Here is a 15,644-nt window from a genome sequence, read left to right as displayed (position 1 = left end):
CCACGCCCAGCTAATTTTTTGTATCTTTTTTTTTTTTTTTGAGACAGAGTCTCACTCTGTCACCCAGGCTGGAGTGCAGTGAGGTGATCTCAGCTCACTGCAAGCTCCGCCTCCTGGGTTCACGCCATTCTCCTGCCTCAGCCTCCCGAGTAGCTGGGACTACAGGCGCCGCCACCTCGCCCGGCTAGTTTTTTTGTATTTTTAGTAGAGACGGGGTTTCACGGTGTTAGCCAGGATGGTCTCGATCTCCTGACCTCGTGATCCACCCGTCTCGGCCTCCCAAAGTGCTGGGATTACAGGCTTGAGCCACCGCGCCCGGCCTTTTTTTGGATCTTTAGTAGAGACGGAGTTTCACCATGATAGCCAGACTGGTCTTGTCAAACTCCTGACTTTGTGATCCACCCGCCTCGGCCTCCCAAAGTGCTGGGATTACAGGCGTGAGCCGCTGCGCCCAGCCTCTTTAGCTTATCTGCTCTAACTACTAGATGATTTTGGCTTTAACACATTAGCAACAGGGACCCTTTTCATGCACGCGTGTTAGCAATGGCTCTTTCCAGCAGCTACGTTTTGCTCCTGGGTTGCTGGTAGATTTCCGCAGTCTCCCGTCACATCTGATCATTTGTATCGGTTTGGGGAAGGAGGCTTTATCTCTGTTTTCATTTTTAACTTAATTTTTAGTTCTTTCAGGATCTGATTTTTTCTTTTCACCAAATTTCTTCTGTTTCCTGCATGATGCTCATCTTTCCTCCCAGGGCTTATGACAGGATGCCCGTGTCATTCCCACAACCATAATACATTTTAGCCTTAAACTATTCCCAGAAAATTTCATATTTTATGTACATTTCTCTATTTGGTTCTCTCCAGTGATTCCCTTTCCTTTTCCTGCAAGATCCTACGTCTTGCTGGGAAGATGCTCTTCCAGATTGTGATGAGGATAAAAAGATTCCCTTACATAGGGGATGGTTGTCTCTCGGGTCCCCTGTCTCACTGGGCTTGAGATTACCATACTAGGAGACAGTATTATATAGAGACTGCAAACTGGATCAGTGGTTCCCAAAGTAAAAGGAACGTGCAGCGGAATCCCCCATATGCTTATTTTAAACGCAGATTCCTGGGCCCCACCCAGACCCATTAATCTCTGCAGTAGTGCCTGAAATCTGCATTTTGACAGTACCTCCAGGTAATTTCTATGCACCCGAAAGCTGAGCTGCTAGAAAAGAAGGTCTCTCTCCAGGTGGGAGCAGTATCTGTTCTGCAGGGCAGGGGACGGTCTGCAGTTGAGGGTGGCCGTCTGCAGCTACTCCAACACATATCACTGCTGCCTGAAGAAATAGCCATCTAATGTCTCCTTCCCAGGATCCTCATCCTAAGGTGTCAACATGATGTCTCAGTCTTCCTCTCTGGAACTTAACTCTGGTTTTCATAAACAGCGAGTGCCATAATCACCAGGTGTACCATTCCGTGGTTGAGGGTTTTGGTGGACTCAACAAATTTTCCCATTTCAAATCGAGAAGACCACTGAGGTCACTGGAACCAGCCATAGAGCCCCCCAGGCCTGCAGAGCAGCACCATCTCACCAGAACCAGCTACAAAATCAACACCTCATTCCCCCAAGAAATGTAAGAGGAGGACAGGCTCCATGAAGCAGGGAGGACATTTGACTTTTGCAGTGGTGAATTTTACATGTCCACTTGACTGGGCTAAGGGATGCCCAGATAGCAAGCAAAACATTTCTGCCATGTGTCTGAGGGGCTTCCAGAAGAGATGAGCCCTTGAACCAGTGGACGGAGTAAATAAGACCCACCCTCACCACTGTGGTTGGGCATCATCCAGTCTGATGAGGGCCTGACCCAAAAAAGTGGAGGAAAGGCAAATTAGCTCTCTCCGCTCGAGCCGTGTGGCGATCCACCGTCTCCCGCCTTTGGGGTCAGTGCCCCTTGTCCTCAGGTGCTCAGACTTAGACTGGGACATAGGCCACCAACCCACCAGTACTCGAGCTTTGAGTTGGACTAGAACTACAGCCAAGCCAGCCTTCCTACAAGCTGCTCCCACTCGATGACCAAGTCTAACAGGGAGGGTAATTTAAGACTCTTTCTTGTGATATGCGGGGCTCCTCAGGTGACGGCTTTGGCTAGAGGACTCCCTGGTGGCCTTCCTGAACTTTTTTTTTTTTTTTGACGGAGTGTCACTCCGTCACCCAGGCTGGAGTGCGGTGGCCCTATCTGGGCTCACTGCAACCTCTGCCTCCTGGGTTCAAGCAATTCTCTTGCCCCAGCCTCCCAAGTAGCTGGGATTACAGGCATGTGCCACCACACCGACTAATTTTTTGCATTTTAGTAGAGACGGGGTTTCACCGTGTTGCCCAAGCTGGTCTCGAACTCCTGAGCTCAGGTGACCTGCCCACCTCGGCCTCCCAAAGTGCTGAGATGACAGGCGTGAGCCACCATGCCCAGCCTTTTGTTGTTGCTGTTGTTTTGAAACACAGCCTCACTCTGTCGCCCAGGCTGGTGTGCACTGGAGCATTCACAGATCACTGCAGCCTTGACTTCGCAGGCTCAAGTGATCCTCCTGTCTCAGCCTCCTGAATACCTGGGACCACAGGTACGTGCCACCTGCCCAGCTAATTTTTTAGCGTTTTTTTGGGGGGGTTTGGTGTTTTTTTTTTTTTTTTTTTTTTTTTTTTTTTTTTGGTACACATTGGCCCTCACTATGTTGCCCAGGCTAGTCTCAAATCCTTAGGCTCAAGAGATCCTCCTGCCTCAGCTTCCCAAAATGTTAGGATTATAGGTAGAAGCTACCATGCCTGGCCACTTTTCTAATTGTCGTCAGTGTTTTAAACATCAACAGTTAATGTAAATGTTTAAAAATATGTTTCAGGCTAAAGTAACATATCTATTGGCCAGAGAATATACAACTTCCAGTGAACTGAAAAGTGACCCCCAGGCCCAGCGTCCCATGCAAAAGAAGTCTGAACACTGATGGACACAAAATATGTTATTTATTGTCAATTTCTGCAAAGACACATTTAAGCAACAAAATATACATTTGTCAACCTTTTAGAATTTGTTTTGTACATTAACAAATACAATGTGCTACCATAGCAATAAATTAAATGTACATTATTTACATTACATAGGCAGTTGGGGTCTACGAATCACCTCCTCACTAAGAGGAAAGAAAGGAAAGTCGTCGTCACGTGGAGCATCACTTCCAAGCCACAGTTCTTAGGTTCGACCACACAGGGGAATCTGCACACTCACACGCCAGCAGTCCCCGAGCTGGAGTGCCCAAGGGTAACACCCGAGACAAGAGAGAGCTGCACGCATGCTAAGGGGCAGGAAGGGGGGTTTCACGTTGCCAAGCAGAAATGTCACAAAATCAAGACGATGGCAATTAAATTCCAGTCTTCCAGCCAAATGCCCCCCTCCCCAGGGCTGGTAAGGCACAGGACAGAGCCGCTGCCACACAGCCTCTCACTCGGCAGGGCCCTGCTGCCCTTGGCCCTAGTGGGGCTTGTCTTCCCCCTCCCAAAGGGGCACATGGTCCAGCTGAAGGGAGGGAGACGTGGGATCGGGGTGGACAAGGGGCTGGCGGTAAAACAGAGCTTGGTGAAAGAATACCCCAGCCAGCCCCACCAGGCTGCAGGATCAGCCTTGGCCAACTTTACTGGCCTCCCCTTGCCTCGATAAGGGGTAGCTAGAGGCGGGGAGGAGCCGAGGGGTCCTGAGCATGGCTGACTGGCCTGGGCCCTACTGGCCGCCTGTAGCCATGAGATCGACTCGAACCCCCGACTGCTCAAAACAGATCCGTCTCTACTGACTTCGAAAGCAATACGAAAGGTAGTATTTGAGGTGGCACCTTAAAGGGTCAGGGGAGGAAAGTAAAAGAGGCTCTTGTCCTGCCTTGTCACGGGAGCCTGGGTTTCTATTAACCACCGTCGTTTCAGAATCAGGGAGAAATGAAGAGTTTTTCTCTGACCACTTTGCCTCTTAATTTAGGAAAAGGAAGCTTTTTTCCTTATGCTGGAAACAGCATAAGGGTTGGTGAACAGCATCTTTTCCCTGGCCTCCACCCCATGACACGCTGGAGCTGAGGAACCGATCCCACTGAGGAACAGTTCACCGAATCCCTTTCCCTCCTCGTTTTCTTGATTCAAGCTGCATCCAAAGCCCAGGGGTCTTCGCTGAAAAATCCAAGAGACTCTCCCTTCTGATGAAAAAGAGCAGAAACTGCGGCTTCACCAGCATCCCTGACTGCTCACCTCCAAGCCAGCGCCAAGGCAGCAGCTAACTGGTTTCCCCAAAACCCAGGACCCCAGGAAACGCAGTCACTTTTCAACCAACCACGTAGGTGGTGCAGAGGAAGGGATTCTGGGTTGAGGGTTCTAATCCCAGCTTTGCCACCAGCCAGCTGTGTGACCTCAAGCACATTATTCCCCTCACCTGGGCTAAGATTTCTCATCTGGACGATGACATGGTTGGATGAGATGCTAAAAGGAACCAGCAGGCTTGGGTGTTGAGATGATGCCGACAAAGCTGAACCACTGAATCTTTTTCAAGAAACGGCATTTTTACATTAATTGGCATAGACAGACACTCTCGTTAAGACCTATCGCGAGCTTTTCTGCACCTGTTTTTAAGCATCAACTGAGCTGGAGGTATATGGGTGGCCCCACAGTGCCTGAAAAGTAGTTTCTTCAGTGAGTCAGGCAGTTCCCAGAGCCAGAGATGTGTCCCGGAAAACACCCCCTTGTGGAGATCACAGTGGAAACGCCTCAAACACCAGCAGGAGCACCATCTAGATGAGCCTAGTCACAAGGGCCAATGAGGCTTGAGCAAATCTTTGAGCCCCAAGACTGGGCGCAGCATAAAAGGAAAGATATTTTAGATCATAGCAGATGTAGGGACAGTGTGGGGGGGAGCAGCCCTCCAGGAACGCGAGCTGCCTGCCGCATGGTCTGGAGGAGCGAGGGGAGGCTGGGCCATCTTTGCTCTCCTCCTCCCTCTCAGCACTGGCACCCTGGGTGGGCTGGAAGTGCACACTCTGGAAGCCACAGGATGGAGCTTCTAGAGATAGTGGGGCGTGGCCGGAGGGAAGAGGCATTTGGGATCCTGTTCAGAGCAGTCCAATAGCAAACCAGGGGTGAAGACCCCATCTCAGGTCTGTGCTTCTCTGAGGGCCACCCAGCCATCCTGCCTACCAGCTCAGAGACAGGGACAAAGCCCTCCGAGGAGGCAGCAGGCGGCAAGGGTCAGCCAGCGCAGTGGGGACAGGCAGGTATGGGATTCCCAAATGGGACAGCCTGGTGACAACCTGGAAACCCCAGAGGACTCCAGATGGCAATGTGACATGGCCCATCCACCAAGCAACTGTAATGCTGGCTTCCCAGAGAGGCAAGCCAGAGCCCTGCATCTGTTCTGAAAGAAATGCAGTTTGACCTTTCCATTGCCTCCAGAAGCCCAGCCAACAAAACACGGCCAGAATGTACGGGCCTCGTTCCAGCAGTAAGGGCTCCTATGGTGACTTTTCATAAAAGCTAAACAGATAGATATTTTATTGACCTTCTAACAAGAATAAATTTTACTAGACTAGTACTTTGGGGAAAGTACTAGTGAAGGGAGAGCTCCTGTCCAGCCTGCAAACAGGGATTCAATCATTCCCACACACGTGGCGGGGAGGAAGGATCATAATGTTGCTTGAATGGCAGAAGCTATGGGGAAAATTTCACAATGTCAGTAAAAAAAAAAAAAATGTAGTATTTATATCTTGGGCATAGGTCCAGATCCCTACAGGAATAAAGCATTCGGCTGGAAATCCTTGTCATCGGTCATGGGGCAGGTGCCCAGCCGGTGTCACTCAGCAGCCCTGTCTGCACTGAAAGCTGCTCTTCAGGCTCATTTTACCTGGAGGATGCCCACCTTAACCCCAGCCCAGGCCCATCAGCAGAGAAGCCCACGGTGCTGCAGACTCGGAAGCGGGAGAAGCCAGGAGGGGTTGTCCTTGGAGGTGAGCTGGCTGTCCCAGCAAGGGGGCTCTGCTGAGGGTGGGAGTGGCAGGTGGGTCACAGGGTCTGAACCACACCCAGATGGGGCCCGGGTCGCAGGAACCCTTCAGATGTGACAGCTGCGTACAGACCCGCAGCTGGAGAGGGGAATAGGATTGAGGGGGTCGAGTCCCAGATGCAGCTGCCAAAGGGCACAGTAGCTGGACTGGGCCCCCCAAGATTCCAGGGGCATAAGCTGCTGAGGGCAACTGTGCCCCTTCCCCACCCAGGGGCCTGATCAGAACCCAAAAGTTATCCCCCACCTCACCTCTCCCCTGGCGTACATGGGGAGGGGAGGTAACTGCGTTTTCCTTGAACCTCCATTGTCAGCAGAGACCTGGGCTCCAGCCTGGCCCTCAGGCCCTGAGGTTCTCCTCAACCAACACAGCAGCATCCCGGCACCGGCTCCTTCGCTCTCCCTGAATTCCTTCTCACTGCTGGCTTCCCACCCCTTTGTGGGAAAAATACCTCCTCAGAGGGAAGAGACTGCCTTGGGGCTGCCCCCGCCACAGCAGCCACAATCAGGAGAAACTGGGTGGAACCCAAAGTTCCTGCCACAGTCCAGGAAGTGTCCCGGCCCATCCAGCTCTGTCTCTGAGCTTGAACTGGCTGGAGCCCCGCTCACAGTACACTGGCAGCAGGGGCGGAGCAGCCCTGGGTCTACGTCAGCAGATGGGAAAGATGCTCAGCACAGAAGCAGATAGACGGTTTAGAACTCCAGAGATAGGGGGGCAATAGTGCCGAATTTTATCAGGATGGCCTCAAGGATGCTACGAATCTTGGCTCCTGGGAACATGACGCCTCCACCACCAAGTGTATTCCCGGTAGTAAAGCCTACCACATCCAGGAAGGCCCTGCCCCATGGCCAAGACCCTCACCGAGGCTCTGCTCCTTCCCCCAACTCGGTCTCTGAGGCAGACCAGCTCCCCAGTCACTGCTGAACTCCCCCGATATCCCCCTTTGCCCAACTCTTTTTTCCTCTCCAGGCTGAGCAGGATGATAAAGGACCCAGACATCACACTGGGAGGTCAGGAGCGGGAGGAACCTGAGGAAGAAGGCCTCGCCCAGAGATGGGAGGTGCTGGGAGGGCATGTAGATGAGGGCGGAGGCAGGGCTGTGGCCAGACTGGGACACCTGGACCGACAGCACGTCTGTGGGCAGGTGGCCGGGGGGCGGCGGGGCTGGGACTGTCAGGGTCATCGGCGGCACTCCCAAACTGCTGGAACAGGAGCCTTTTCCAGGACAGAAGAGGGGCTTCCCTGAGGAGACAAGGAGGAAGGAGGCGATGAGCGAACATTCCGTACAGGAAGGAGGGGACGATGTGGACGCCGGGAGGAAGAGGTGGGGAACGCGCCTGCCATGGCTACAGCTCATTGGATACACTTAGGAGCAGGGGGCACCCGACGTAAGGGTGCTCCACCTTGCGTGGCCGGAGAAGCTGTGCGTAGCCACGGCTTTGCTGGGCAGTGGCGTCTGGAGTGCGTGATGGGAGCCGGGGGTGAAGGTCCACATGCCCATTTGTCTTCTGCTTTTTCATAAATCAGGTTGAACATAAAGTGGGTTCGGTTGTACCCTCCCCTTTTGCTCCAGCTGTGACTCCAATCCCTGGAGCCCCATGTGGGGAGAGGGCTGGGGGCTCAGATGGGTCTCTGGTGCCTTCCCCAGCGGAAATCCAGGCCTTGATGGGGGCAAGCTAGACCTATGGCCGCTCTGCTGAAACCACGTGGCCCCTCAAAGCAGGCAGGGGCAGAGACCTCCTGGGGTGGTCCCTCACAGTGCTGACTGCCAGGGGCATCTCCCAGCAGGGAGGGAGGACACACCTCAGCCCAGGGCCTCCGCCAAAGACACAAGGAGGGAACAGCTGCTTGAGGGCAGGGGAGCAAGGCAGCACTCAGGAACTCCTCCCTCCTGCGTCAGAAGCGGGCTTGGGCAACTCCCCTTCTGCCTGCGGGAACCAGACTCCATCAGTGGAAGGGAGGCCTATCTAGTACGTCTGGTCCAGTGTTACTGAGAACCCCCTTTCCATCTGCACACAGGCCATCTGCCCCTCCTTTCCCGTCGCAGCCCTTCAGGGGCGAGGCAACTCTTTGGACCTCCCCAGCTGGCAGCACCTCTCCGGCCACTCTGAGGTTACAAGGCCGCTAGCACCCTGATGTAAAAGAAACACACGTCCCCCTCACGGCCACAGCAGGACAAACATTCATTCAACCCACCTTGGACAGGCGAAGGACTCCGCTTTCAGATTAGTGACCCTGTTTCAACAAAAATCCATACCGGAGTTTAAAATAACCAGACAGCACAGGCCCCTTCTACGGCGGCTCTGTGCACGTAGCTCTCAACAGTCTGGCGAGCTCAGGAAGGGACTCGGGACCCCAGGAACCAGCCCTTCCCACCTCACATCTGGGCCTGGAGCTCTCGATAGTCTGGCGAGCTCAGGAAGGCACTTGGGGCCCCAGGAACCAGCCCCTTCCACCTCACATCTGGACCTGGCCACATCCAGAGGTGTAGCTCTAACTCAGGAGTTGTGGCCAAAGTGGCTGGAACCCCGAGCCACGGCCTGCACCTGCTGGAGCCAGACCTCCCCAGAGCTTCCCCTGCCTCCTTCGGGGGAGCCCCCTCTGGGATGTCTGAGCCCTCTTCCTCTAGCCTCTGCAGGGAAGTGGAGTGTGGGGTGTGGGAGGTGTTCACTGCCGCCTTACCGCACCAGAGCTGGCGTGGCTGAGCTTGTCAAAGCGGAATTTCAGGTTCGATCTTGGAGAGTTTCTGCTTTTGGCATCTAAGAAAAAGAAGAATGGCTGTGAAAGGAGGGTGGAGCTGTGGAGGCCACCGGGACTACATGTGGGGACTGGCCAGGGAGGCCAGGGGAAGGGGGCCTCCTGCTCTCCACCAGAACTAGGCGCTCCAGCTGACCTGTGCCGACCCAGGAGAGCCAACTCCTAGATTATAGAATTATGGTGAGCTGGTTCTTCAACTCAGGCCATTTTTTTTTTTTTTTTGAGATGGAATCTCACTCTGTCGCCCAGGCTGGAGTGCAGTGGCCGGATCTCAGCTCACTGCAAGCTCTGCCTCCCAGGTTTATGCCATTCTCCTGCCTCAGCCTCCGGAGTAGCTGGGACTACAGGCGCCCGCCACCATGCCCAGCTAGTTTTTTTGTATTTTCTAGTAGAGACGGGGTTTCACCGTGTGAGCCAGGATGGTCTCGATCTCCTGACCTCGTGATCGGCCCGTCTCGGCCTCCCAAAGTGCTCGGATTACAGGCTTGAGCCACCGCGCCCAGCCAACTCAGGCCATTTTTAAAACCTGGATTATATATAAGCTACAGTTCAATACATTGTATTCAACAGAGGTAATGAATACTTGAAATTCGTCACTTCCTACTTGTTCTTCTGTTTTAGGATTATCTGTGCTCTTACGTCTATTGTATCCACGTGGTAGAAACACCTCAAAGATGATGGCTACAGTGTATCTTCTTCCCAATTCCATGTTCCAGGACCTCACACCCGTAGCTTGAGATCAGCCATGACAAGCGTATTTACACCACAGGAATTGGCACGTGCTACAAATCATGGCTTGATTTATTGTTTTGTTGTCTAGACTTAAGGAACTAATAGAAAAAAAAGTAATGTACATTAAACTTCAAAACATGTTGCGTCTGCAGCAAGAAAACTAAGTAAGTATCCTTCCGGATTTTGAAAACTTTTCTCAGATACAGCAAAGAAATTACTCATGTTACTGATGAATGAATGAAGTTCTCTTAATATAAAATGCTCATGGCCAGGCACGGTGGCTCACACCTGTAACCCCAGCACTTTGGGAGGCCGAGGAAGGCAGATCACCTGAGGTCAGGAGTTCGAGACCAGCCTGGCCAACAAGGAGAAACCCCATCTCTACTAAAAATACAAAAATTAGCCGGGGGTGGTGGCCCATGCATGTAATCTCAGCTACTCCGAAGGCTGAGGCAGGAGAATTGCCTGAATTCGGGAGGCGGAGATTGCAGTGAGCTGCGATTGTGCCATTGCACTCCAACCTGGGTGACAGAGTGTGACTTCTGTTTCAAAAAAGAAGAAGAAGAAAAAAATATATATATGTGTGTGTAGATATATATTATATGCTATATATTATATATACATATGTATATATTAGAGGACATGTTCAGTATATATAATATATACTATAATATAAAAGCATATTCTGCGAGAATCAGCTGGACATATGGGATTTATGGTAAAGAATATTATCTACCTCTTATTTCTACACTGGGTTTGACATCCGTGGTGTAATAAAATTCTGTGTGTGTGAGTGGTGGCAGAGCCCAGGGTCAACATTCCCCGCTGTGCCCCGCTGGCAGGAGGGCCACTTGACTTTCTGGTTCTCCCCTGGCCAAGGGTATCGAAAGCTTAGTGCAGCCTTCCTGGAAGCTGCTGGCTGGTTCGTGGTGCTTCGAATCAAGGAGTTCCATGCAGGGATATGACACCTCTGTGTAACCTGTCAATCCTCTTGTGGGCCCCAGGAAGCCCAGGTAGGAAATGACCACGATCAGATATCTGAGATTATAGAGACTACATGTCAGGCCACCTCTCCCCTTACTCCCTGCCTCTCCCCAGACTCAGCTGAACAGCATCAAACAGGTTCCCAGATCTCCCCAAGCCCACACTGATCCTGTGGGTACCAAGCACATCTTTCGTGGGCTGGGGGTGAAAAGCAGCCCATCGGGGTTAAATGCTGTGTGGAGAAAAGGTGTGTAAGAGGCAGCATCACTGTGTGGTGTGGGAAGCGCCAGCCAGGAGTCACCAGACCTGCTCCACGTCCCTTCTGCCCTTGATGACCTTCAGTAACCTGCAGAGACTCTCTAATTCCTTGACTCAAAACCTTCCTTACTTTGATATTTATTTACCACCAAGTGACAGCCAGGCTTGGTTACAGATTCCTTCATTCATTCTTTCAGTATTTAAGTCTTATTTAAAAAAAAAAAAAATCAGGCCAGGCACGGTGGCTCATGCCTGTCATCCCAGCACTTTGGGAGACCGAGGTGGGCAAATCACGAGGTCAGGAGTTCAAGACCAGCCTGGCTAACATGGTGAAACCGTGTCTCTACTAAAAATACAAAAATTAGCTGGGTGTGGTGGCGTGTGCCTGTAATTCCAGCTACTCGGAAGGCTGAGGCAGGTGAATCACTTGAACCTGGGGGACGGAGGTTGCAGTGAGCTGAGATCGCGCCACTGCACTCCAGCCTGGGCGACAGAGCGAGACTCCGTCTCAAATAAAAAATAATAAAATCAGGGAAAGTATATTACTACCCCCTTTTACAGATGAGGAAACTGAGGCTCAGAGAGATGGACCTGTCAATGCCACAACCAGGATTTGAACCCAGCTCTGCAGCTGCCCAACCCCCGGGGGCTAAATGAAAGAAGGTACATGAACTCTTCCACTCACTGAGAAACACGCAGGCAAAGGGTCACTGGCTGTGGAATCACGATCTTCCCTTTATCTCTGACACTGCAGGTTCCCTTTGCAACATCCCTTCACTGTGCAAACCCCAGGATCATTTTGGCTTCAGCCACCCTGATGGTCCATTGACCCTTCCTGTGTTTCTACCATTGAGACTAGAGTTTCTCAACCAAATGACATTGGGGGTCAGAGAATTCTTTGTCTGATGCAGTTGGGAGGCTGTCCTGTACACTGCTTATCAGCCTCTGTCCATGACCTCTGCCCACTAGGTGCCAGTAGCTCCCCTCCGAAATGGTGAAAATCAAAAATGTCGCCGGACATTGCCAGACGTCCATGGGGGAGCAAGACTGCCTCTAGCTCAGAACTGCTGACTATGCTATTGTCTCATGCCCATTCTTTAACCAACACCGAGGTTAACAGTTCCAGGCCCCGTACAAGCATGAGCTCCTTTCGTTTTCGTACAACCGATCCTCTGAGGCAGACACGACTCTTCACCTCCCTTCATTTTCTGCTTGGAGAAACTGAGGCACAGAAAGGCTCAGTGACTTGCCCAATGACACGCCTAGTGAGCAGCAGACCCAGGATTTGGACCCAGGCTCAGAGTCCCGTGCTACCCTCACGAGGGCAGAGACCCGCAGCACCCACCCAGCAGTGTCCACCGCACAGGTCCACCTGAATGGCCCTCAGGTGCCGGCCCTCACCCTCTCCCCAGAGCTGGCTCCCCTACTCTGCCCAACTGCAGAGATCACAGAACCCCAAAACGCCCAGAATCCTGCTCTCTCTGAACCCCTGCTACTAAGCCCATACATTTTACCTCCTCGATCTCTCCTGGACCCAGGTGCTTCTGCCACAGCTCCCCTCCCCTCCCCTCCCCTCCCCCACTCTGTTCCTACTCCCTGCTAATCCATTCTACACTCAGCAGCTGGAGCAACCAAAATGGTCTTTCTCAACTCCAGATGGTGCTTTCCCTATTTAAGAATCTTCTGGCCGGGCGCGGTGGCTCAAGCCTGTAATCCCAGCACTTTGGGAGGCCGAGACGGGCGGATCATGAGGTCAGGAGATCGAGACCATCCTGGTTAACATGGTGAAACCCCGTCTCTACTAAAATACAGAAAAAAAAAAACTAGCTGGGCGAGGTGGCGGGTGCCTGTAGTCCCAGCTACTTGGGAGGCTGAGGCAGGAGAATGGCGTGAACCCGGGAGGCGGAGCTTGCAGTGAGCCAAGATTGTACCACTGCGCTCCAGCCTGGGCGACAGAGCGAGACTCCGTCTCAAAAAAAAAAAAAAAAACTGATGAACAGATGAGGCAGGCTCACAACGCGGAGGGCCTCGCAGTTGGGGGAGGAGCAGAAACTGGCCAGTGCAGCATGGCTGGGGCCCGGCCAACAGTGAACAGGGCACAGCCTGCCCTCCTGGCGACGTCGCACACCTCACCAGATGCCACTGACCTGTGGGACTCCTGCCCATGATGATCGGGGTGGCCGCTGCCCCCAGGCTGGGGCTCTCGCTGCTCGGGGACGGGCTGTAGACAAACACCTCCTGCTTGAAGGGTGACGTTGTGGACGGCTGGCTGCTCTGAGGAGAGAGGCCGGGTGAGCGAGGCCAGCCCACCCTCGGCAACCGTGCCCACACAGGCCTGAGACAGCCCCCACAAGCCCAGGACAGCCACTGCCTCCCACTCCCCACTTGGGCCTGCTCTTTCTTTCCTGCTGACTTCGACCCTGGTTCCAAGCTCTCCTGCTCCAACAAGGGCCTATGACCCAGCCCCCTGGAGCACTGGTCACTCACCACTCCAGCCAGTAACCCCAAGGCAGGGGCGCCATCGGGTCTGATTCCTACCCTCTGCTGCTGCTATGTCACTCCAAGAGAGACGTCCCCTCACCCCACTGCGCCCAGGAGGTGATCATGGCTGAAGAGCCCGCCTCTCGTTTCCATTTTTCCCCTTTCCTCTGCAAAGACTGAAGTGGGCTTCGATCCACAGTGCTGTTCTAACGCGAGGAGGGTGGCTGGCTGACGCCCCAGAGTGCTTGCCCAAGGGTGGACGGAGAACACCTACCCCACTGTCGCCCTCCTCCATGGCCTCGCCCTCCCCTGCGGTGCTGCTGACGCTGCTGGTGCTGGAGGAGGAGCGGGAGATGGCGCGGCCGTTCTCCCTCAACTTCATGAAGGGCCTGCAGGGAACAGGAAGCGAGGCCAGCGTGGGTCACAGGCGAGAGCCCTCCACCCCCAGGGTCCTCCCCAGGATCGATCTGAGCCTGTCCTCTGGCGGTTCCCCACGCCCCCACCCATCAGCCTTTGTGTTCTGGAGTGTTCAAGAGGCAGGAGGAGATGGTCACTCTCAGCTGGCCAGGAGGCAGAGAGCGTGTTCCAGGGCTCCACGTGGCTGAAGCCAGCCTTTCCCTCACCCTCACTCTCTTACTTCTCCTTGTTGGGGCAGATTTCCGGAGAGCTGGGATTGGATGAGGTCTCAGACTTTATCTCCTGAGAGGAGTGTCCACCATCCGGGGTCTTGGGTGCGCTGGATGTGCTGTCACTGAGGGAATGGAAATGAGGAGTGAGGCCGTGGAGACAGCCCTCAACTCCCACCCCATCCCCGGCCCCAGGCAGACCCCTCTGCCAGCCAGCTCTCAGCACGGTGGGGGGCTGTGGGTCACAGCACCCCCACCAAGCATCACTGCCAGGATGTCCTTTCCCACCTGAGCCCCCCAGAGATGGCAGACACTACAGGGTTTCCTGGTCCCTACAACAGGGACTATTCTACGTTCACGGTGAAGTCCAGAGCTGCCAAGCAGGAGTCCTGGCTTGACAGCATCTAGCCCAGATCTCTCTCACCCAAGCTGGCCATCACACCTGGCAGAGTTAAGGGTCAAGAGAGGGCCCCGTGGGGAATGGAGCGGGGAATATGGTGGAGTCTATGACATCCACCCCCACCGCAGGAACCACCCAATACACATGGACTCCTGGGAGGTTCTGGGGAGCCGCCCTTCATATAGACTAGAATACAAGTTCCTGGACCCATATGAGGAGGCTGCCCTGGGAGCTGGGAAGCAATGGGGACTCTCAGCCAAGAATATCCTTCTTCTGCAGCCTAACGAAGACCATGGGCAGTGCCCACAGTGCCCCTGTGCTGGCTGTTGGGGACAGGATGGCCATGTCCTCAATGCACTTTTTTTTGAGACCAAGTCTCGTCCTATCGCCCAGGCTGGAGTGCAGTGGTGTGATCTTGGCTCACTGCAACCTCCGCCTCCCGGGTTCAAGCAATTCTCCTGCCTCAGCCTCCCAAGTAGCTGGGATTACAGGTGCGTACCACCATGCCCAGCTAATTTTTGTATTTTTAATAGAGACAGCGTTCCACTGCATTGGCCAAGCTGGTCTCAAATGCCTGACCTCAAGTGATCTGCCCATCTCAGCCTCCCAGATTGCTGAGATTACAGGCATGAACCACCGTCAAAGAACTTTTTAAATAATAGTGTTGCTGAGACAGAATCTACATACCACAGAATTCACCTATTTAAAGTATACATACAATGCAATGGCTTTTAGTATACTCAGAGTTGTGCAACTATCACCACCATCTGATTTTGGAACCCTTTTGGTCCCCTAAAGGAAACACTGGACCCATTTGTAATCACTCCCTAGTCCTCTTCCTGAAACTCCCACCCAATCCCTAAGCCATCACTGTAGATTGAACTCTTCTGGACATTCATGTAAATAGAATCATAATATGTTATGGTCTTTTTGTCTGGCTTCTTAAACTTAACATTGAAATGTTAACATTGAAATTGAAATGTTAAAACGTAATATTTTCAAGGTCTGTCTATGTTGTAGCTTGTATCAGTTTTTTTTATTCCTTTTTACTGCAATAATATTCCATTTTATGGATAGATGGTGTTTTGTTTATCCATTCCTCAGATGATGGACATTTGGGCTGTTTCCACTTTAGGCTATGACGAGTAGTGCTGCCATGAGTATCTGTGTCTAGTTGTACTCGTGGACTCCTTTTTTTCATGGCCCACTGTTCTCAACTCTCTTGGGTATATACCTAGGAGCAGAATTGCTTGGTCATATGGTAACTCTATGTTTAACCTTCTAAGGAACTGCCAGACTGTTTTCCAAAGTAGTTGCACTATTTTACATTCCTACCACCAATGAAC

At 52.8% G+C, this 15,644-nt stretch overlaps 1 protein-coding gene across 5 annotated transcripts in view; it reads right to left on the bottom strand.

Annotated features, from left to right (window-relative positions):
- Positions 1-2,979: 2,979 nt before the first annotated feature.
- Positions 2,980-15,644, bottom strand: part of RAP1GAP2 (RAP1 GTPase activating protein 2) — a 271,104-nt gene continuing 258,439 nt past the window's right edge. For all 5 annotated transcript variants that reach the window (XM_017867164.1, XM_017867151.1, XM_017867163.1 and 2 more), the window contains 6 exons: positions 13,910-14,023; positions 13,547-13,661; positions 12,939-13,065; positions 8,743-8,819; positions 8,257-8,295; positions 2,980-7,302 (listed from right to left, as the gene is read on the bottom strand). In XM_017867164.1, the coding sequence (XP_017722653.1) occupies positions 8,287-8,295; positions 8,743-8,819; positions 12,939-13,065; positions 13,547-13,661; positions 13,910-14,023 (442 nt within the window). In that variant the 3' untranslated portion in view covers positions 2,980-7,302; positions 8,257-8,286. The remainder of the gene's footprint in view (positions 7,303-8,256; positions 8,296-8,742; positions 8,820-12,938; positions 13,066-13,546; positions 13,662-13,909; positions 14,024-15,644) is intronic.

Source organism: Rhinopithecus bieti, unplaced genomic scaffold, assembly GCF_001698545.2.
Source record: "Rhinopithecus bieti isolate Rb0 unplaced genomic scaffold, ASM169854v2 scaffold_22, whole genome shotgun sequence".
In the NCBI taxonomy this organism is placed as follows: Eukaryota; Metazoa; Chordata; class Mammalia; order Primates; family Cercopithecidae; genus Rhinopithecus; species Rhinopithecus bieti.
The sequence above is the reverse complement of the archived record's forward strand: the minus strand, read 5'-3'. Positions and strand labels throughout refer to the sequence as shown.